Here is a 24364-nt window from a genome sequence, read left to right on the forward strand (position 1 = left end):
AAAGTTGTATCTCCTAAACTATTTAGGAGTAATTTGACAGTAGATATATATTTAGTTGGTGTTTGATGAATCTGTTTTAAAAATTAAAAAAGGTTCATGAAACAATAGTCATAGTATTCAATGAACATTTCTTAATTTTTAAGATAGATTCGTGTGACATTAACAAAGTGTCTCTACTGTCACACACTCAGTTATAGAAGTGGTTTAGTAACAACTATAAATTGTTTATGTTTCATAAACTATCATAAAAATTGGTGTAAATTTATTAAAAATTATATATGTTATAAAGATTCATGAATTTATCCCAAAAATTGGACTAAACAAACCCATATAAACTATTTAAAACTGTGCTGTGAACTCCATTTTGAATGCGAAATCGGATTGAAAGATTAAAAAGAAAGAAACTGGTTTGCCAACTGAGTTTGTCGCCTTGACTTCCCAGTACAGTGGCCCATGTCAGCCTTAATGGGATTTGGAGTACTGGCCTATGCAAGAGTGCCACATGTCAATTTTTTAATTATTTTGAAAATATCTTAAATTTATTAGCACATTAATTTATCTGTATTTTTAAATCTTATGGACGGCATTTTTAATATTTTTATGCCTATGTATATGATCCAAAAACCTTGAAGTTCCTTGCCTTGGCCCATCAATTTATCGGGCGATATGTAAGTCAGTAAGTGAGCCTTTATGACGTTAATCTATGACAGTTTAAAGAAGTTAAACTATTGCCTTTTTTCTTGTTTTTTTTTTTTTAATTGTTATTTGCACATCAAAATGACTTGTTCCAAGGGTAGGGCTTGGGACAAAAGAGGATGGGATTAAATGCACCAAAGTTGGACCGTATCAGACACGGTGCACCCAAAAGATGCGACAATTTTGCACCTTTGTTTTGAGCAACGGAAATCACGCCCATCGTACGGTCAAAAATTTTAAAAGCACCTTCGGAGAAGGATCTCCACTTTCCGCACTAAATGTAATTGCCAAAATTTTACATTATTATTTTGTAATATTTACTTAGGTTGTGTTTGATATCATTGTTCTAAATCAATCTTAGATATGAAACGGCATAAAAAAGTGTATTTTGGGAGATCTTCAATTTATATGTAGGATGGATTTTAAGTAAGTACTACATGTTAAAAACCATGGATGGAAAAAGAAAAGTCGGATCTTCAATCCATAGATTTCAGATCATTGCAAATCTCGCAGTGAAACAAACACAACCTTAAACTTTTGGTCTACGTGGTTTATTTTGCAACATGTACATTTTTTATGCAACATTATATGATGAAAACAAGAGCCCGTATTGCATCAAAACTTGTAGATGAACAAACAAAATTTATCTTGTTATGGCTCTTTGAAGCACTTGCTTAGAATGGTAATAAAGCCCCTGAAAAACCATAGGCAATGGAAAAACTACTCGGCTTAGTAATCCGCATGCGAATTCAAACCACATATAAAACCCCCAACGCCATTCCCTTAAATTATGCTTTATCCTAGCATGCGAACCACTTACTCGTGCTGACCCAACCAGCTACACTACACCTCATTTCATTTAGGCTATCAGCTTCCACTTTGTTTGGCCGTGATCCCAACCCAAATTCAGATTTGAATTTTTTGAAAACTGAACGCAGATCCAATGTTGGATATTTACCAAGATGCAGATTTGGACATTCAAACTCTATATAGTTTCCATGTGCGATTAGGATTCGGATCGATTTCGCTTTATCAAACCTGACCGATCCAATCCGGATCCAGGACGAGTTAAGCAAACTAGACAGTGGTGTGAAATGCAGTACTTCTTAATAATATCCATCAACAATTATTGATGGTTCTCAGGACAAAGGCTGCAGCACGGTTTCAGTAGGTCAGAGAGAAGGGCATGTCCTTCGAATCTTTCTAAAGATATCACAACTCCTCTGCCTGCAAGAGAGTTTCTCTCTCTAGCACTCACTCTCTCTCTCTACTGTAAATTGTAGCCGCCTCCCCCCCCCAATGGAGCTCTTCATCCATTCGTATTTGAACAAGTCAAAAGGAGGACGGTATTTTTTTCTACCCGCCTATGTGGATCTCTCCACACCACATGTGGTCACCATTTTCTTCTTTTTGAGCCTTCTTGGGGAGTGAAGTCATGGGGAGCATTTTATAAAAGGGCATTAGCCAGTGAGCCAGAGTTACGGCTGCTAGCCCGGAGCCTGATCAGCCATGGCCGTCGGCAAGTGCCTTCTCTTCCTGCTGCCCCTCGTCGTCCTCCTCCTCCCCTCCGGCCATGCCGCCGTGAGCCTCAAAATCGGCTTCTACAACACTTCCTGCCCGTCTGCCGAGAGCATCGTGCGGGCGGCCGTGGCCAGCGCCGTCGCGGCAAACCCCGGCATTGCCGCCGGCCTCATCCGGATGCACTTCCATGACTGCTTTGTGAGGGTAAGGTGCTCTTTCCTCTCCTGCTTAATTTAAGACCACTACTGATTCACTGCAGCAAACTGAAACAAAGCAGCAGGAAGGAAATAAGAAGCGTGTTTTTCAAAAAAGAAAACATGATCTTGAGCCCGACAGTAAAGATAAAAGATCTTGTTTGCGAAAAACAGTTCTATTTAAGACAGATGATTGAAAAGGGCAAAAAGAAATGAATGATTCCTAGAGTGGCATTGCTTTTTTCCTCTTTTTATTTGGTTACAGAAATACTGTTTCTCGCTTAGATGTTGTTTGCTCTCTTTTTTTCTTTCTTTCTTAATTTGGAGAAGGAAGCTGAGGTAATATCTCAAAGCAAACACGATCGATTAATTGGTATCCTCCAAACGGAAGACTTGTTTGGCCAAAAGGAGTGGACTCCAAATATATTATTGAAACAGTACATCTTTATGATAGCAAAGAGCAAGCAAATATTGGAGTATGTGTCAACCTTGTTAGAGTGCGTGAGTCCGTTCCTTGTTCTAATAAGCTTCTCTAATTTTAGCATTTTGTCATAGATGTAGAAGAACTTTGGCCTTCGAACTATTGTATGTTTTCTTCGTCTTCTTCGATGCTCCATAGACAGTTTTCTTAGTCTTCTTTGTTTTTTTTGTTGACATCGTGGTTCCTACCAACCCCCTCACACTAATAGCCGCAAATTTTAGGTGAGCAGATGATTAAAAGACCGACTTTTTCTCCAAGTTTGGAGTCCTAAGTTGTATAAGCATGAAAATACATATTTTTATTTAGTAGAAGATTAAAAGACCGCCTTTTCTTCAAAGTTCTCTCATTCCTGCTGCTTCTAGAGTCCTAAGTTGCTCATACTTTAGAAGTCCTAAGTTGTATTTAGAAGTCCTAAATTATATCGGCATCAAAACTCATACTTTTAGGTATTATGCCGCAAAAGTATAATACCTCGAACTTAACGCCTTTCTTTTCATAGACCCTTAACCCACCAAATAGCTGTGCTAATTGTGAATAAACTTCTAACGTTTTAATCTGATTATCTTGAGGCCCCGTAAGGTGAAATTTGAAATGTTAAAGTTATTATGAAAAAAAAAATACATGGTAAAAAGTCACGGTAAAATTACCATGTTCCATCTAATTTACCATTTGTGTGATTTGAAAAGGAAAAGCTCTACAAAAATTTTTAGTTTCCCTCCATGCATAATAAAATTCCTGTGCGTAAGCCGTACAAATCTTTTAGCTTCACTCGATGCGCAATAAAACTCGCATCAAATAGGACCTGAAGAAAAAAATAATATATATAAATATATGCCATTGGGTAAAGGATAAAAATGAGTCAGCTTAATTCAGTTTAGTTTTGTAAAAAATTGATTTTTGTACCATCAAACTTTGATGTTATAAGTGCCATTCATTTTTTAATTATAAAAAAACATTATTAAAGTAAAAAAATTTCTAATCTAATATATATTTCTCACCAAATCACTCTTAGGTTCATACGCTAAATTGTAAAAAACAGAAAAAATTTAATAATTAATATTAATGGGTCTACATGTGGTCTTTTTTGGCTAATTGCTCGATCGATGGAGTCCTTAATCAGGAAAAACGATGCACTCCCCAAACATCGTCTATTTCAGAACAAAAAAGATCTAAAAGGCTTCAAGGAAAAAAAAAAGAACAAAAAATAAGAGCCAGAAAATAAACGCCAAATGGGGTTTAAAAGTAAAAAAAGGAATTGAATATGATGCTTTTAGGAGTTAAGGGTATAGATGTCCCCTGAAATTTAACGTTATTTTAAAGTCGGCACAAGTTATTTTGGATATTGGCGCATATATAATTGTGACGTCTTGACCGGTCTGCAGGGTTGCGACGCATCGGTCCTCCTCAACTCGACCAACGGCGACGCAGAGAGGGACTCGCCCCCTAACGCGAGCCTCCGTGGGTTCGAAATCATCAACGCGGCCAAGACCCAGCTGGAGTCAACCTGCCCGAACACGGTCTCCTGCGCCGACATCCTCGCCTTCGCGGCCCGTGACAGTGCCGCCCTGGTCGGCAACATCAGCTACCAGGTGCCATCGGGCCGGCGCGACGGGCTGGTCTCGAACTCGACGGAGGCACTGCTGAACCTACCCCCACCCAGCTCCAACATAAGCGACCTGGTCACCTTCTTCTCAAACAAAAACCTGACCGAGCGGGACATGGTGGTCCTGTCCGGGGCGCACTCGATCGGGGTGGCTCACTGTGCTTCCTTCACCGCCAGGCTCTACAACTCCAGCAGCCCCACCGGCGTGGACCCAACCCTCGATGCGGCCTATGCCGCCAGGCTTCGGGCGGTCTGCCCAAACAACACCGCCGCGACCGACCCGACTACGGTGAACATGGACACCATCACCCCCAATGTGCTCGACATCAACTACTACGTGGGGCTCAACAGGAACCTGGGCCTCTTCACTTCCGACCACGCCCTCCTCACCTCCAACACCTCACTTAACATCGTAAGTACCAACTCAGACTCACGGTGGAGTCAGAAGTTTTTGATGAGGAAGTTTACAAAATTTTTATATAAGACAAGTGAGAGGGAGGCCGAATTAAGTTTTTAAATTTTGACATGAATCCAAATATCATTTCACAAAATTTTTATATAAAACAAATAAAGATTTTTAAAATTACATATAATTTGTTTTTGTGTGGTAAGGACAGGGCCCTTCCCAGTTGACATTTCTTTTTTCTCTCATTTTTTTTTTATTGTTGCAATTTGGGTGAACTTAGGTCCATAATAAATGATCTTCACTTGTTAATTGAAAATTTGTTGTGCCTCATGATTTTTTTTCTTTGGTTTTGCCCCCAAACCTGAACTTCATATTTTAATAAGAAAAATCGGTCTCAAAGGGCACGGCTCCTAGCTTGGACGCTCTTAAATAAGAGGAAAGCATTATTATAAGTCGATTAGTTTGTTAAATATACAAGAAAAGAACGAGACAAGCATGCATCGTATATATAATAAGACTGAGTCATGTTCTGAAAATTTGGTGGGTGCAGGTGAACAACAATCTAAAGAATGCAACCAAGTGGGCGCAGCTGTTCGCACAGGCAATGGTGAAGATGGGGAAGATCCAACCTATCACCGGCAAAAACGGACAGATCAGGAAGAACTGCGCCCTCATCAACCCCTCCTCCATCGAACTCGTGCCTGAAGAGGAGGGTTCCCAAGTTGCAGCCAGTTGAGACCCTCCTTCTGCGTATCTGACAGTGTTTTAATGGGATTGCTGAGGCAATCCTATTTTTGTATGTTTAATAAGAACTGCGTGACCCGTCTTCTTAGTAAGCTGTTGGTTTTGTGTTTTTTGTTTTTATTTTGGGTTTGCTGGAAGCTACACCTGAGCCTAAAGAACGCCCAAACGACTTAAAGCACTCTGCTTAATATCTGTCTGCTTTGGCTTAGATTGACGCCTAAAAACAATTGAACAAGTGGCTGATATAACCAGCAACTCTGAACCCCTAAAGAATCTTTTGTCATATAAGGGTTTGCTTGGTTGTAGTGGCACTTTGTGAGCGTCTTATCAATCTATCTGACTGCAAAATAAGGCTAGATTTATGGATCATTAGTTGAATCTGTCCTAATTCTTGGAACATATTCATAAGACACCGACAGTGGGGGTTGTTTGACAGTATGAATTCTATAGTTAGTCCCATAGATTAGAGCATGCTCATCGATTAATATAATTAGCGTTTTATGAATCTGACTCAGTTTGTAAGTTAGATTCATGGAACACTAACAAAATGTCTTTGCTGCAAAACAACCCGGTTTCCCAACGAATGCATGCTCCTGCTTCTTGTTATGTGGAGAATGCTAAAATGGCAATATTCCAAACACACGTAATGCCAAGGGACCACCCAGAGTGGAGACCCTTGTTCCAAATGCCTGTAGAGATCCGTCATCTCACCTTTGTCGGCACTTTCTTAGACCACTCAGCAAAGCAAATCAGATTCTTTAACATAATTCCACCCCTTTTAAAGCAAATAGCATTCCTAGAAATACTCTTTTCATTATATGCTGTTGCCCATTCCTGGCCTTCCAAAGATGCCATATAATCATGGGAAGCAGAGACACTGGCACCTTTTAATCCTTGCTGCTTTAAGCTTCTCCTCCCCCAACCAATCTGACCATTATCTAAGAGACTCATCAAACATAATAGCATGATGTTCCATGAATCTAACCAAATTTATGAGACATATTTATGGGACAACAACAACTTGTTACTATTGCCAAACTGGTGTAGATAATGAGTCAACCCAACTCGGGCTCAACTCCAACTCTTTTCTGTAAGCTCAACTTCTTTAATAAACTAGTCAAGCTCGAGCTTGGGTTAAAACTCGAGTTATAAATTAGACGAGCTACATGAGCTTGACTAATTTAAACTATACTATGGTCGTGTTTTCCATGTTTGTTAAATTTCAAGGGCATGTCAATAATTTTTGATGTTTTTTAATCCCCTTTTGTGGTTTTCATTTTCATTTAGAGAGAAAAAAAAAATGGTTCAAGTAACATGAACTTAAAAGAGTTAAACTTTAGCAAAGCTGGAGCTCGGTCACTTGTGGTACATTCATGTTTGGCAACAGCAACACATTATTACTGTTCCGTGAGTTATATCAAAAAATTGAAGAAAATTCAAGAAATGTTTACGAGTATTTTATAAAGGCAAATTCATGGACAGTAATAATGTGTAGCTTTTGCCAAAGGGCCGGACTGGCGTAGGTCATTCCTGACTTTATTGATATCCAGGTGCAGGTGTCTCAATAATACCGGCTAGCGTACACTTTTGACTATATGGTTAGGTTGAAAAAAATGCTGTTGGAGTCATGCATTGAGTAGTTATTGGTTTGTCTACATGTGAATCAATGAAAAATGGGACCATGAATCTGCTAAAGTAGACCGAAAATTTAGCTGGGCAAATGAAGATAGTCTGAATAAAAAAGAATCTATAGTTGTTCCTTTGTTTTTTTATTAAAAAGAGAGAAGAGGTGCATGTGTCAAAGGTGAAAACTAGTTATAGCTATTATAGAGTGAAATGCTGAGGGCGGGGTTTTTTTAAATGTCCATGATAAGGTTGGTTTCAGATTGTTGATTCTGCTTTCTTGTCCAAATTAAAAGAAGCAGATACGTGCCTACAGAAGTCAAGAAAGTTTTGCGCTTAAAGAAGATGATTTTTTAATTCTTTCAAGGGAAATATACTGACTTTGGTGACCGACGTAATGAAGATATATATATATATATATACATTTCTTTTGATACGGGTCATAAATATGTTTTATTAAAAACCTAAGCCACATAAGTAGGACAATTTTGCTCAAGTACCAATACTGGTATGGCAGGACGGCGGTACTGGTACGTGGGTATGACACTGGTACCTTTGAATGGGCTCCGGTTGAAACCGATCTAAACTGCAATTTTTCTTTTGTTTTAAGTTTTAAACGTTGTGTTCATGATGTATTGAGTCTGAATTTTGTTTTAAATTATGTAACTTAATTATGCATTTTAACAACTTATTTTGTTAGAAAAGTTTAAATTAGAATTTGTACAGTCAACAGCGTTGCCTGTGATCTTAGAAGTGTTTTCTTTGTCGTGGAAAGAAAAGGCAATCAGACACTTGTTACACACAACTAACCCCATGAGAGAGTGCACTCATTCCCCGGCTTGTTTTTCAAGTTTGCTTCAACTTAAATTGGAGTTGAGATCTTCATGCTAAATTCACAACAAAGAGCACTTTGATCAAAGTTGAAGAAGCTTTTCCGTCAGCATAACGTAGTCCTGCTGCCCAACTCTATCTTGAGCATCAATAAAATGGAGGAACCAGAACATTCCACTCACAAGTTGAGGGAGTGATTCGTTTTGCAATATGTGAAAGAATAGTTCCAATGGGGGCAAAGAACACCACTTTCTGCTGAGCACTAAAACATGGAAATTATAACTTGCTGTAGCAAAAGTCCTTTGTGAATAATGCAAAGGTGTTTGTATGATAAAGTGCTGGGCCTAGTAATTAATGGGATCGATCGAGGTTTGCATCGGGGAGCGTATTTTGAAAGGTTAGAGGAATCCAGTTTATATATATATATATATATATATATATATATATATATATATATGACTATGCTATCTAATGAATGAAGGTCGTCCATTTAAACACAAATGGATAGTTGAGAAAAAAAAAAGAAAAAAGCTGTGTGCAACAGATCAAGTTGGATCAGATGGCTTTAGTTAGATGATTGATTAACTTTAAAAAACTAGAGTCACTATTCAATATATATATATATATATAGTTTTTGTAGTCCTCCCATGGTTGGAAGGGATAATTCTCCCAACCTGATTTCATCAAAATACATCAGAATTTTATAGTAAGAAGGCCTACATGGTATATATCTCAGTGTGGTAGAATTTTAACATCAAAATTTCATTGTTTGGCATGGGAAGGTTCTCAACCACATAGATATACAGAACAATGTTATCATCAAACACCTTATCCAGAGATATGGCACATGATGTACTCATCTTAGACATTTGGGTGTCAAAGAAGTTGGTGTGGTGGGACAGAGCATAAAGCTGTCTTGCAGGCAATTGCAGTCTGATTCACATAGACACTAGTTATGCAAATCCAAAAAACCATAGTTGAATCTGACAGCTATATTTCCTTCACCTGTTACCTTTGATAAAGGTATGTATGTCCACATAACTTGTTAAAAAATGTAAAATGTGAATAACCTCTCCTCACTCAAAAAGTGTCAATAAGGAAGTTTTTTTTTTTTTTTTTTTATAATATTCTAATGTCCTGACTAAAGCAGTCACGGCCATCTCCCTAACCCGATCTTCATGGAAAGAACATGAAAAAGAGGGGGAAAAAAAAAAACTAGGGAACAGCATAAGCGTCGCCAGCCAGAAGATATAATTGATTAATTATTAAAAGAAAATAGTCTGTCAACCAAATAGCTGTACATGGTCCACTTGCCTCTTTAATTGGCCAGTGCCCCTACTTTCCGATGCAATGAATATGAAATGGGTACCCTACCACTATATGAGACATGTCCCAAAGATATTATAAAAACAGATTTGAGTTATAGAACTTTCAAATTCGAAATCTCGTAAGAGTTTTGAACTTTGAAGTTCATTATTGTTACACAATGATGGGCATGCGAATATGCGCAACCATTACGAAAGGAAATAAAACTTCAATTGAGAGAGCTCAGTCGGTTGTCGTTCGGAAGCATAACAGCTAACACTAATGGCAGAGTTAAAAAAAATTTAGCTGATTCGGCTGCATTACCCGATTCTCGCCTAAGTTTGCTTAACGGGAGCTAGCACCTTGTAACAGCACCATGACCACACAATTTAAAAGGGATGTAATGTACCACCTTTAATATATATTCAAGGGGGCCATTTGGCAATGGAAACAGTAGCTAGCTCCTTTACTCATGCAATATAAATTACTGCTCCATGGTTAAACGAAAGAGAGGTCGATAAGAAGCAAGGTTAGGTGAGAACTTGTGCTTTTTGTCGCGAGAGCTTAATTATAGCTTCAAAATTTTAACAGGGGCCAAAATAAAAACTTTCAAATTCTTATATATATTAAACTGAATTTTTAAAGTTCTCCTTTCCTTTCCATTGATCACCCCATAAAAGCAGCATTGCCTAATTGCTCTATCCGTTTTCCTTCTTCCTTCTCTTTTGATTGGTATGACAATTCATCTGAGATGTCAAATATCTGGGTCGTCCGGCGCTATTCATGGGACGTAAGAACAAATTTAGGATTTGTTCTCATGGATTTCTACTGAAAAGAAAACAAGTTGTTTGTTTAATTGAATCAGAGACTCCGGCTGAAAATTGTAAAGTGCTCTTCTTTCATAAGATTAACGAACGTGAGAAAAGGAAAAGAGCAAAAGCTCAAAGACTCATCACGATGACAAAGTGAGGATTAAATAGTTTCTTTAGACGCACATACCTAAAAAAGAGATCATGGCGTATAAGAATGAAGATAAATGGCGATAGAAATTTGCATATCTTGAGATGGTGACTGGTGAGGAGGAGAAGGTAACGATATCCCCAATCTAGTCTAGGGGAATAATTGAAAAAGAAAAAGCACACGTCGTTGGGTGGTGGCCTTTTTTTATATTTGCAATTTATGGATATTTGTCACTTTCCAAACAACGTTACTGGCTTTTGGATGCATAAACTTATAGCCAGCAATAAGCTCAGTAGACAACACATAATATCAAAATACATCTTAAGTAATACTAGGCATTGCCGCTCAAATGTCTGAATATACTATATCAATCAAACCACTAACTGGTGTTGAGGTCTTGTTGTAGGACAAATGATGACTTTTCCCCATTTGACAAGCCTTATACACTTTATTTTTAATAAAGTCATCAAAAGGTAAAGTAAATTTATTTAAAATATTTTTTACAAGACTTGGAGACAAGTGACCTAATCCCTAGTGCTAGACATTGATTAAGTCCTTTCTAGACGTTTATGCTTGCCGGTCATCGCCACATTATACAAATCATCTCCACTTTTCCCTCACAGTGGATTTTTCTTTGACACTCGATCCTTCAGATAATCAGATAATATGACAATAGCAATCCAGGTGAAACTCAAAACACATATTATTATCTCTCGCAAACCTTTGAACGGCACTGTCCATATCATCGACAGGTCATGTTTGTGAATTAATCACATTGGTTCTGCCTCTTTTGATTCTTTTATAATGAATGGTGTGTTACATTTTTCCTTATGTGACCAAGAAGCTATTGTCGGTTCGAACATCTGCTAGAGATAATAATGCTCATTTTGAATGTCATGTCTTCACACACCTCGATAGAACAGAGTTGTTTAAGCGTCGACATCGTCAAGTTGTAGAACGTGTTCTCACCATGATGGTTGAAACTGATCATATACCACAAAAATATTGGTTGTATGAATTTTCAACTGTCACTTATTTGATGAGTACATAAAACTTCAACAATGATCTTGAATGGAAAAAGTCCTATTGAGATGATTTTTTGAGTTCACTCCCAACTATGAGTCTTTTAAAAGTATTGAGACGTGCATGGGACCCTTATCTTAGAACGTCTCGCAAACATAAGTTTGAAGCAAAATCGAAATAATTTGTGTTCATGAGATACTTCCCAAGGCACCATTGTAGCAAAGTTAGTTATTATCCCCACATGAAAACTTTTGCTTTTCTCTAGTTCATGAAATTCATCAAAGACCCAGAGCTCATAATAATTGTTTATCCCCATTGTAGCAAAGTAATAAGTTTCGGAGAATGTATATTTCCCGACATATCATATTTCATAAATATCATTACCCCTCCAAGAATTCTAATGCTATGAATTGTAGCCAACATGTATTACGTAAATTATATAGTGAACCTATTATTTCAAGCAAAGCAAACTGATGAACATCAGTTTCCCACAAGCTGATCATGAAGTTAAAAAATAAAATTTTAAAGTGGTGCAATAGTCAAAATCTACACCCGCTGCTCTCAGTACTCTACCGCTCTTCTTGCAATTATTTGAAGGACTCACTGTATTTTTCAGCGAACCAAATTTCCCAAAATTTTTCACAGGTCTCACTATATTTTTCAGATTTTTATAAGGCTTAACCAAATTAAAAAAATTTGAACACAGCCAAATTTATCAAACAACTCCCCTTGGCTCTACCCTGCTTATAAGGGTTTTGGACTCGACAAAATAGGCCATCACAGTACTTTAATTTGTTCATCAAGTCTTGCTTATTCCTACAGTCACTCCAATCTCTTTTGATGTACTTTAAATGAGAATGGATGAAATCTGCCACTTGAACAGGCTGCATGGGACCGGATTGAAACAAATAGTTTGTTGGCTGAGTTTACAAGTTATATGTGTGTGTAAAATGCACTCAATTGTTCCCATTTCCGAACTGGCTTCACCAATTCCTAAATTTTATAGGGTTTTACAGATTAATAATCTAATATATAGGCGTGACATGCATGATTAAAATTCTACAAAATGATATATACATAGATTTTTACTTTTTCCACCTGTAAAAAATGAGTTTTACAAGAAAATTAAAATTTCAGAGCGTTGATTTAAAATCTTACATGTAAATACAAGACATGATCACCTTTCTTATCCTAACCTTTTTTTTCTTAATGTAAAAATCACATCTACAAAGTAAATTGTAGAAAATTGAGTGAAAAACAAAAGGACGAGTCATTAGACCTCTAGATGTATGTACGTGCTTTTCCTTTCTTTCTGGCAAAACGGCAGTGTAGTAACATTAAAGCTTTCTCTGTATGTATATAGATATATGTAGATAGTTAATGGATGTCTCACAGAGGGAGAGAGAGAATTGGATTGATCAGCCTCAAGGAAAAAACAAGAAAACAAAAAGAAAAAAAATAAAATGAACTAGAAACAACAAAAACCAAGGAACCCAAATGTTGCCATAGAAGGCAAAGTTAGTTTGATTATTCATGAACAAGCTGTTCCAGTTATAACAAGAAGCATAACAGGTAGAGGGGAATTAGAGGGGAAGAATCACCAGTAAGAAAGCGAAAGAGTTTGTGTCCTGTGGAATAAGTGCAGATTGCCCTCTTCTTCCCCATCTTCGTCTTGGACCCATATCTCTCTCTCTCTCTCTCTCAAACCATGCTGATGGAAGGAGGGAGGCTCCTCCCATTCAGCTCGAAGGTACCAGAATGGCACCCTTAAATCCATATGGCAGTCGCTGACATCATAGAGGCGCTCTTACCACGCCAGCAGAGCGGAGAAGAGAGAGGAGAAGGAAAGACGGAAAGAGGGAAAAATATTGAGGCGACAGGGAGAAGAGGAGACAAAAGGAATGAGGGAAGCTGTGGGAGGAATGTAAATCCGGCGATGGCCGTCATGGACTTCCGACATCATAGAGGCGCTCTTACCACGCCAGCAGAGGGGAGAGGAGAGAGGAGAAGGAAAGTCGGAAAGAGGGAAAAATATTGAGGCGACAGGGAGAAGAGGAGACAAAATATACACATAAATCCTCACCTCATCGGCTCGCCCAGAATCGTTCCCTCAGGTCAACTGAAATTGGGCGTAAATAGAAAAAAGATGGTTTTCTAATTTCAATCTGAAGTGGAACCCAAAGCTAGTTGACAAATTTAATTATAATTTAATTTTATTTTATAAATTTATATTTTAATTGTTGTATTCCCAAAACAATTGGTAAGTTTATCATATATAAAAAAATTAAAAAATTATGTTTTGACTTCACTCAAAATTTTAAAACAACAGTTCAACTTTTGCAACAAAAAATTCCTTAATCAACCCTTACCCCTATATATTAAAAGAAATGAGTTTAAATGTGTCATCTAAACATCGAAATAATTATTCAAATCTAATTAAAAATTATTTTTCAAACATAACATGCAGGTGCATAAAAAGCAGACTAAAATTTGAGGGTAGACATAATGGAAAAATCCGCTTGTGCCTGTCCGTCCCCCAATAGAATGACTCTCTTTGTTATGCTGCGGCTTGACCTTAATTCTCACTTTCACTTTTATCTACCTACAAACCAATAATATATATATATATATATATATATATATATATATATATATATATATATATATATATTAAACTTAATTTTTAACAGAGTAGACTACATTTGAAACCTATATAACATAAATGCAAAACTTGTTGACTAAGAATTTTCTCATTTCATTGAGTTAATTGGAATAATATGTGTTACATTAGTAAAAAAAGTGTTCAATGGTATATAAGATAATTTATTAGTCATTTTTCCTTTATTACAATTTTATGTTCTTTTATATAAAATTGTATATTAAATCTAATGATTAATTTATTAAATCGAACAATTTGTCATTTTCCTACTAGTTAAAGGTTTTTGTTTTCAAATTTATAAATTATGTGTTATATATAAAAAAAACCTAAGACTTTTGAATAAATTATATGATTATACAAATAATTTACTTGATTGATTAAATAAGTAATTGATAATTCGATAAATAAAAACTTGGAGTTCAGTAGTTTTTTATATTAAATATATTTGTTTGAGATTATGCAAGTAAAGATGGTTTCAACTTTAAATGAATATCATAATGCGTTTAAGATGTTCTATGTATTATAAAACATATTTTCTTTTAAGTTGGTTTTAAAAAAAAAAGTATATTTTTTGCTATCAACATTTTTTTTCATACGTGTGACGTACATGCAAATATTTTTTTTTTGAAACCTGCCATTTTTTAAATACATAATATAGCTATTCTTGTAACCAATTTGACATAACGGTCCACTAAAAATGTCTTTTTTATATTTTTAAAAATTTCCATTTTGTTGAATTTCTTGGTTGAAGTTTTCTTTATTATTTCAATTACATAAATATATTATTTAAGATATAGTGCTTAGTTGATGCCTTAACTATAATAGTTTGTTTGATTACAAAAAAAAAAAAACATAGTATTATTTAATTAATTAATTAGTTCTATATGAAATAGTTTTAAATATTTTAAGTTAAATGGTGTATATGATTTCAATAACAATATTATTATATGCCACTCCATGTAAGTCAGCTCTTAGTAAGATTATGCTATATATAATATTTCTCTTGTGTCATGATGTTAAGTTAGTGCGTTTAGTTAGACCTTTTGCCCAAAAGGTCATACCATTGTTATAGGGTGCAACTTACACACCAACTCAGCATTTGGATATTAGATCTCATCGTTCGGATTTGGATATCGGCTTACACGGTTTGTTTTCAGATATGAAGCCACACGATTCGGATATCAGCTCTTGCTGTTCGGATTCGGATATACCTGTTAAGATAGTTAGTATCCGATCAAATATTTACTTAAAACTGAATCCGAATTCGATCGGATATTATTTCTTAAATTCGAATCCGATATAATTTCTCAATCGGATGTCAAATTGCTTACCATGTCCGATTTTTAAAAGCAATTCGAATCTGATCCGTTGATGAATCCATTTTCCTATTATCTGTTTTGACTAAGTTTTGCTTGGTTACCAATTGGCAACTCATGTGAGGAGAAGGCACAGCATAGTTAATTGGGTTGATGAGCTAGTAAAGTCTCGTGATCTATTTTTGTAGGTGCTATTCATTTAAACTATAAATGATCATCATTATCGAATTAAAGGGTATAACTCTATGTTTCTTTTAAGTTCCAAAACAACCCTAAACCTAATGAGTAAAAAAAAGAGGGAAAAGAGTTTCGATCTCTTCAGTGTATCTCCTCCCCATAACCCTTGAATCAACCCATCATCCTTGAAGACCCTAACCTTCAATTAAGGTTCTTCGCCTAAACCATCTATAGATCTTGCTCAACTCCGGCACCTGGCTGATTGAAGTGTTCAGTTATCTTACAAGTCTGTTGTCCCTCCCTTACTTGAAGGCCATAGTCGATGCACACTTGTCCTTTATTGCGTGCTCAATAAAATGGTCAAGTTACGTTCTATACGAAGCTGTGAAGGGAAATAAAGTTATTAACTAAATGTTACTTCATCATCGACATTGTTTCGTCATTTTTTTTTATTAAGCTTTTCAATTCCATTGCCAAAACAATTTACTTTGAGCTTTGATCTAATTGTGATGGCTCGCGAAGCTGGTCATATGTACATCTTTAACTCTCTGAATTATTAAGCTTTTCAATTCCATTGACAAAACCATTTACTTTGAGCTGTGATTGAATTGTGATGGCATGCTAAGCTGGTCATATGTACATCTTATGTAATGGTCAAAATACATTTCGTAAGTTAAAAAAAAAAAAAAAACTTTTGTAGGAAAAAAAATATGAATACTTAAAAAGATTAAAAAACAATTTTTTTGAAAAATCTACAAAATACCCTTGTTTCAACTCACTGTCGATCGCACGACCTTTTCCTCCATTGTTGTTTGTTCCATTACTTTTGGCGCCATATTCCCTCCATTGCTCTTTGTTTCATTCATTTTGGCTGCCATTGGCCCACATGATGTAGGAAGGAGAAGAATACCTCGGGGGGCACATCTGGATAAACTCATCCACTGTCCATACACGTGGTTTCATCTTTTCTCACTTCTCATTAATGCTTCCACACCAACGTGGGGTCTTCATGCTCAAACGTCAAAGCATATCAATGAAGATGGAAGCCAAAAAGACGAACGCCATTAATTCTGAAGGAAGCGACAAAGACTTCTTGCTATAAATTATTCAGGAAACGGAAATTCGTCAGAAATTGCGGCTAATTCTTCAAAGCATTAGGTCCAGGATTACGGCTTTATGTACTATAAATACTTCAGACGAGATCGAAGCTGGTCATGGTGCCAGTTACGTTTGCTCTCAGAGAAGAAACGATTGTCTTCTGGTGCAGTTGGAAGAAGTAAATCAGTCGGCAGAAGATGGAGGGGAAGAGAGTTGCGTTTCTCCTGCTTGCGGCGACTCTTGCCATCTTTCTTGCTTCCTGCAGGGTTAAAGCGGACAAAGTTGACGTGCCTTACGTTGTGGGCGTCAATGCTAATGGCTTCTATGGAGGTCAATATTAATCTCCAGCATTTCTCTTCTGTTGTCTACATACGTTTCATCTTTACTTCCTCAGATTCAAATGGTTTTCATAACTCTCATTTGTGTGTACTTACAACTGTGTGGGTGACCGACTTAAATGGAATATTGGTGCAGAATCAAAGGCTGGAGCAGACTGTTGTGATCGATGCGGTTGTTTCGAGACCTTGCCTTTGCAGTGCTTCTGTAACGATATCAAGAGCTACTGCCCTCCTTCATGTGTAAAATGCGGCTGCACCAAATCCATTCCTCCCCAGTGCAAGTGTGCAGATGTTAATCCGAGCTTCTGCTCCACTCCCTGCCGACCAAAACCGTGAGGAAATCGTCGCCTAGGAGGCCAATCAAGACATCGCTGCAAGAATGTTCTAAGCGTCTGATAAAGAATGTTAAGTGTGTAATAAATGATGACTTGTAGTGTGGGTCAGAATAAAATGAACTTTTGAGTTGTTTTCTCTTTATAGTTGAATTGGTTTTTATTGGATGTTGAGTTTTGCTGAGTTAATTTGTTTTTTTTGAGAGAATAGGAGGTTAACAAATCATCGCCAATAAAAAAAATGCCCAAAGTCTCTTTCATTCCTCTTGCTTCTAGGGTCTGAACTGTTTCTAGGACCTAGATGATGAGATATGGTACACCCTCTTTATTGAGCTTCACGATCCAAAACTATTTCTGCTCTCAAAATAATGTCACCCATAGGAATCAAACAGACAACTCAATTGAAGCTGTTAGGTTTGTCATTGTAGTTTTGATTTTCTTGAAGCATTTTTTGGGTTACTTTTTTCTTCTTTCCTATTATGTACTGATCAACTCTCAGAAAATTCTATTTGAGAGAAAAGGAAAGATGTAGATGAGATGAAAACTAAAAGGAAAGAAGAAATTAACTATACCAAGTGTGCGGTACTGGTCAAAATTTCTTGACCAGCCATCTCAATTTCAGCAACTTTGACCGTGAAGATATGTTTTGACTTGGGTGCTTCTCTTTTGTTTGTTCTTCGTTTACACAAGCCACAGTCCTTGTGTTGTGAAGATTGTGAATTTGATTATTTTTTCAGCCCAAGAGTGGGGCGATTAAGTTTTCTATAGAGCTGTTTGACAATAATAATATACTTGGCTTTGCAGCAATAAAAATATTTGTTAAACATAACATTACATGCCTCAATTTTTATAGCAAATACACGAAATAGTAACATAACGTTTGCTAAACTACCCCTATAGTACTGTAACTGTGGAACGAAACTTAGAGAGCAAAAGTAAGCCCCAAATAAGCATAGGGTTTCAAGAGAGTTGGATTTCGAATGTAAGATTCTTTTTCATTTCCTTGTTGAATATAAGACTAGTCAAATCTCCAAGAGGAACGGGTCAGGAGCAGTTCTTTAGATACACATATAGGAGACATTTATTCAGTCATATTGCTTGGGAACCATAAAAGCGTGAACCTGGGTTTGATGGTTTCAGTATCCATTTGCATAATATGGTCCAGAGTCCAAGTGGGTACTTAATACGGCTCCACATAATATATTCTGGTCCTAGAAATCTACAAGTCTGGTTAGAATCAGATGAGGTAGAATGAAATTGAAAATGCGGGCCAGAACTGTACCCATTGCCATCTCTAGTACTACTCAGTCTTCATGTTTACATGTGTCGAGATTTGGATTTTTAATTCAACCTTGTATTTGATTTAAACTCAAACACATAATGTCAAGCCTGAATCGAACTAGAAATCAGACTTTGTTGTCTTTGTTAAATCTCACTCTCGTCATCATGTATGGATTTGAGCCAGTACCTAGATATACAATACCTGGTTCGATTACCGGAACCAGACCCCAAAAAACTGCAACAAAAAAGTGACTTGTATAACTGGGTTGGGCCTACTCGAGCCAGTATGAACCATAAAATTCTACTTGCTCTGGATGGAACTTGTTTTCAAACTGATAAGAAGAGCGCACGCGAGAGAGAGAGAGAGAGAGAGAGAGAGAGAGATTGAAGGTAGAAGAATTGGCTCATTGATGTTATAATTGGGGAGTTGTGATAAACAACTAGTGCTTGATTGGGTGGCACTGGAAGGCTACTATTACTTCAACACCGGAATGGAAGAACTTGAAGAATTGTTTGGTTGGAGGTCTTTTCCCTCCGCATTTATTCGAAACCCTGATCACCCGCATAGTAGCTTCTTGCTACCTTGATAGAAATTGATGATAAATTAAGTATGTAGAGAACTTATGGCTTTGGAATTTTTTAGGTGGACCTGGAGCTTCGACTTAGTGATTTTGGTTTTTGAGACTCACATCACATCAGGTATGATGGTTGACGGCATTTCAGGCAACTCTCACCCTCGTGCCAAATTGTAACAAGTATCTACCTCTCCAAGATTTGAGCTCTTAGGGCTTCTGGTTTTTGAAATTAAAGGGTCCTTTTACTAAGAATGAAGAAAGAATGAGTGTGTTAATTTGTTCAGCCACGGCAAGACCCGGATGTCGTAATGTTTTTCTTGGATTTATTAATATATGTATTTTTGTTTACTTTAACTTTATTCATATTGACACAATTATTATGGTGAATAACAAGTTAAGATAGTCTTAGGTGGGTTATTAAGTTGAGTGTCTCATCGATCCTGACCCATAAGCATGCTGAGTTTGTTGTCTTTGTTAGATGTTTGCCCTGACTAAGTTGCCGGAGATGGCCCTTTGAGGCTTCGCCTAAAAAAAGTTAATTCAGGATTGTTCTAGGATCGTTAATGTATAGATGCCTTCCATTTTCGCATGAATGCCATTCCCTGTCCTTAGCCGCATTCCCTGCTAATCCAACCTCATGACGCGAAATCCTAGCAGAAACTTCACCGATTTTGCTCTTCGGTGCTATCTGTGATTTCACCGTCGACCGGCGAGGCTGGCTGGAGTTATATATAGTTATCGGGATTCGGATTTGCTAAACATGGCTTTTGAGCATGCTGGTTTTCTTCCAGCACTCTTCACCTTGTACAGATTTCTCATTCATTAATTTTGTGATAATAAAGCTTGGAGAGGGTTCTGTCCCGCAGAGTTGGCGCCGAGAAAGGGTCATCCTTGGCTGGCTACGAAAGTGTTGAATCGTTCAGTCGGTCAAGTTGGCCTTGTTCTTGGAGTCTCGTGATCAAAATAGGTGAGGAAATTCAGTTCTTGTTTGGAGCCGCACTTGCTGAATGGACTCTTTTCCTATGTGGGAGGAAGAAAGCCGCAGAAGTAGATTATTCAATGCCCAAAACAATACATGAGAAAAACGAAGAGGGAAAATGAAGGATTTGAAGTCAACATTTTAACGCTTCCAACCAAAGTTTTTGCCACCGATTGAATTCCCCTAGATGCGTCTGCAAATGTAAGAAAATTAAAGTCATCATGCTCTATAATATTGAACCAATTCAATGAAACATGAGAGAATTCCTTAACCTTTTGACAAAGAATTTAAACATAATTTCAACAATTCGGTTTTCTTATTCATTTCCTTGCTCGATCACATGTCCATTTCCTTTTTTCTGTCATAGCAGTGGAAGAAAGAAATATATAGCAACAAACGGCATTTAAGTTCAACAAAAAATGTCCTCTGTTTTTCATTAGCAGCGGAATCTTTCTTGAAGGAAGAGTAGAACTTCTTGGCACTAAATCTTAAGTAAAAAACTAGATTGAGATTTGAGGACTTCATTAGACAAACTAGTTTAGGAGAAGAAAAAACTTTTATAATTTGGACTTAATAATGAGCAGCAACCTTGTCCATAGGTAATAAACAAATCACGTAGAAACAGGTTAGGTGACGTAAAAGCTTCATCATTTTAAAGTTAAAAAGGTTATCGTTGTCTGGTACTGCCATCATCAAAGTATCTCAGCTATAGATTATAAAGTGCAAATTAAATAATATCACCATCTCCATATCATAAAACATATTACAATGCTGAGAAACTTCCGGGAAACTGCTGCTAACGAATTGGACCGCTGGCTCTTTTTGAAAATTGACCACTTTTTCCATTGGTAGGGACATGAACTTCTACTCTCAATTTGCGATTAAGTCGAATACAGCACAAAAATGTTGAGGTCCAGTCAGAAAAGAATCTAATACAGTGAAAGATCGCAATACTCTTAAACCACAAATTCAACTCTTTTGTATTTTTCTTAGTTGCAGTGGTCTGCCATTACCTAGATGGGTCCTACTTGTTCGTTTCTTCTTTTGTTTTTCATTTAAATTTTAGCGGTAGAGTTTGACACCTTTATATATATAAAACTATGACTTTGTAATTTATTTGTCAAATGAACAACTGATTAGACTTGATTGAACAGCTTTAGGCTGTCCTTTTTTTTTTCACACACTCTCTTTCTAACTCCCCACTCCGGTCCCAACTTCATTTACCAAGACTATAACACTATAGGAATTCTGCTCTAAAAATGAGTTATATTAATAGAACACACTAGAACTAACTTCCAAAGAATATGCCTGAACTTTTGGAGCACATTCATGATATAGTCACTGAGTGATTCTAATGTCAAAAGCAAAAGTAACACTCTCCCAAAAGTAACACACTATTACGGTTGCATGAATCTACACGAAAAATATGACAAATTCATAAAATGCTATGACAAGTGTTTCATGAATATACTCTATTTTTTGTGGCATATTTATAGGGTAGTGATTTTTTGTGGCATATTTATAGGCTAGTGATAGTGTTATACTTTAACTAAACAGCCTTCTAGGATGTTTGATTGACTCCGGTTTACTTGCTTGATTGACTCCGGTTTACTTCTGTTTAGCAATCCAAAACATAGGATGGGGCTTTCATGTACAAATGTTAAATTAAACCTAAAATTCTAAATGAGTCATAAATTTTAGTCCCATAGATCCTGTCGTACACTAGCCAAAAGCAAGCAACACTAGATCCATACATTTTACATCGAACTCAACCAAGACACTCCTTAACGATCATTTGACATCTATAGTAGGTTTAGGGTTCTATAAATCTACCTTAATTTTTAAGGTAATTTTTACTGAATAAAAACAATTTATTACAGGCGCCAAACGGTTTGTTGTGTTTGAAAAAAAAAAACACTTAGCAAGTTGTAATCGGCCGCCCGGAAAATCTGAATAATACGACTGCCCATCTGACCGAATCGGAACTGTTTGCTTGTGGAAACGGACAATGTGTCCAAGACGAGACAATCTTTGAAAGATAAACTGCTCCCTTTGATATCTGTCAATGAAATGATGGCGATAAGGACAGGTGCAGCTGCTTTAAATTTGGAACCCACGTTCTTTGGACGTATGGAAATTAATATCTTTCCGTGCCCGGTCATCTTCCCCGCCGGCGGCCTCTCCCCATTTTCCTCGTCTGGTCTCCTGGCTTGCTTTAATGGAATCGAGCTTTTGACTTCAACTAGAAGGGTCTAGGAAGGCGGAAGTCTAAATTTTGGCCGGAGTAGCGTTAATTTAATATCTTTAATTCTTTTTAAGAGCATTTATATATATGAGCAATCTAATATAATAAAAAATTAAGCAAACTTTGCCGGCAGCCACCATGTGCCTTTGCCAATCCTGCATGTAAAGATTCTAGACTTTCATTAGGTCTCAAAGTCTCGTTACATATGTATGTATATCCTATTGTTCGGACTTTGGGTATTCTGTGGATCATGTATATAAATATAATTAATTATAATAAAAATATATAATGATATATAATAATATTAAAAATAAGTTACTGGGGAAGTTTGAAACTGTTTCTAATCGGATCATGGTGCTTAGCAATGAAAATTTCCAGTTTTTCCAAACAAAAAAACTGCTGCTGCAGTTCAGGGAAATTTAATCTACCTTCTCCCCTCGTAATCAATTTCTAGAATCCGCACAGAAGTCACCAACTGGTTGGGGAATTAACAATTTCAGGATCACGTACATTGTATTCGTTGAACTGAAGATAGAAGTTATGTCTAGAATCAATGTGCGTTAGGTTTTTCTTTTTCTTGACGGGTCTCACGCTTTCAAATTTTAAAACACGTGCAACCAAGTTTTTCATCCTAAGGAAAACTTTTAAAGGAGTCCAAAAAGTAAGGCTCTTCAACGACTCTTGAACTTCACTCTAACTCGTTCCGTAAACTAGACTGGGGCTTGACTTGTTTATTAAATGAGTCGAGCTGGAGTTGAGTGGGCTCGGTTAAGGTTGAAAAAGAAAATATATAAAATATGTTTCATAAAAATCATCCAAAAAAGAAAATTAGCTCAAGTATGCATGTTCAAATCTATAGGCTGCTTTTTTAAAAAAATATATATATAATTTTTTTAATGAAATACTTTGCTCAGCTCAAGCCAACTCGAGATTAATCAAGCTGATTTTAAGTTTTAAGAACTCGAACCGAGTCGCGCTTGAGCTATGAAATCGAACTCGACTCGAGCTCAAGCCAAGTTCGAATTCGAGTTTCTTTCACGACACTCGAGCTGAGTTCGATTTGGCTCAACTCGGCATGAACAGGTACCAAAAACCTACTGATTGGGTAGCATATAAATGCCTCTTTATTTTATAATTAATTTCAACGTAGGTTTTTTGTTAAGAATGCTTTGCATCATCCTTGTAGTAAAGAAATCATGACCTTTTGATTTATAAAATTTTGATGCATTTGGAGTCTATACTTTTGAACAGCATGTCCGCATACACAGACACATAAGAAAGAGAGAGAGAGAGAGAGAGAGAAAAAGGCAACCTTGGTTGGCTAGATCGGCCTAAATATCATGCTGGCAATATGTCATCAGTTTGATTCTTCATTATGGCTGCTATTTCTTTGAACTGCAAACGATGATAGAAGTCTAGCCAAAAGTGGTTGAAGAGAGTGGACACCCTTCATTTTCACGTAACCCCTTTCTTAAGAAAGATTTGCCTAGGTCAAGGTTTAATAACAAGCACCAAATGTTTGAGTTGAAGAGTGTATCGTAGAGCCACACAAATCCTTAGGGTGGAAAAAGGGGACGGCTTTGCTCCTTCACAAACTACTAATACCACAGGACTACCTAGATCTTGAAGTATTCTTGGACCCTAAAGGCAGGGAAAGGAAGGACCACCAATGAAGTTGGCCATGTTTTCTTAAACATTCAATTCAATTCTTGTTTTGAAGCAGCACTTGCCCGATGGTTTCTTCCCCGATGAAAGGGGTAGAAAGTATGATAGGGATGGAGGCAGGGGGTTGGCAGAAACCATGGCCTCCTCTTAGATTAAAAAAAAAGTCAAAATTTTGCTTTTAAATTTTAAAGATTTTAGTTTAACATTTATGAAAATTTTGAAAAATTATATCTCCGTCCTTGTTAAAAATATAACTCTGCCCCCCTGTCCATAGGCGATCAGCAGCCTATTGAAGCATATATTTGCTACTGA

The 24364-nt window shown here is 36.8% G+C and overlaps 2 protein-coding genes across 2 annotated transcripts; both read left to right on the top strand.

The window, feature by feature from the left end:
- Positions 1 to 2064: 2064 nt before the first annotated feature.
- Positions 2065 to 5737, top strand: LOC116263275 (peroxidase 1-like). The gene is made up of 3 exons (XM_031642947.2): positions 2065 to 2421; positions 4275 to 4907; positions 5452 to 5737. The coding sequence occupies exons 1-3, from the start codon at positions 2206 to 2208 to the stop codon at positions 5635 to 5637; spliced, it is 1035 nt and encodes a 344-aa protein (XP_031498807.1). The 5' UTR covers positions 2065 to 2205; the 3' UTR covers positions 5638 to 5737.
- An 11015-nt stretch (positions 5738 to 16752) lies between these two features.
- LOC116262961 (Bowman-Birk type proteinase inhibitor-like) lies at positions 16753 to 17452 on the top strand. The gene is made up of 2 exons (XM_031642511.2): positions 16753 to 16967; positions 17112 to 17452. The coding sequence occupies exons 1-2, from the start codon at positions 16835 to 16837 to the stop codon at positions 17309 to 17311; spliced, it is 333 nt and encodes a 110-aa protein (XP_031498371.1). The 5' UTR covers positions 16753 to 16834; the 3' UTR covers positions 17312 to 17452.
- The last annotated feature ends 6912 nt before the right edge of the window (positions 17453 to 24364 follow it).

This window comes from Nymphaea colorata, chromosome 10, assembly GCF_008831285.2.
Source record: "Nymphaea colorata isolate Beijing-Zhang1983 chromosome 10, ASM883128v2, whole genome shotgun sequence".
Classification (NCBI taxonomy): Eukaryota; Viridiplantae; Streptophyta; class Magnoliopsida; order Nymphaeales; family Nymphaeaceae; genus Nymphaea; species Nymphaea colorata.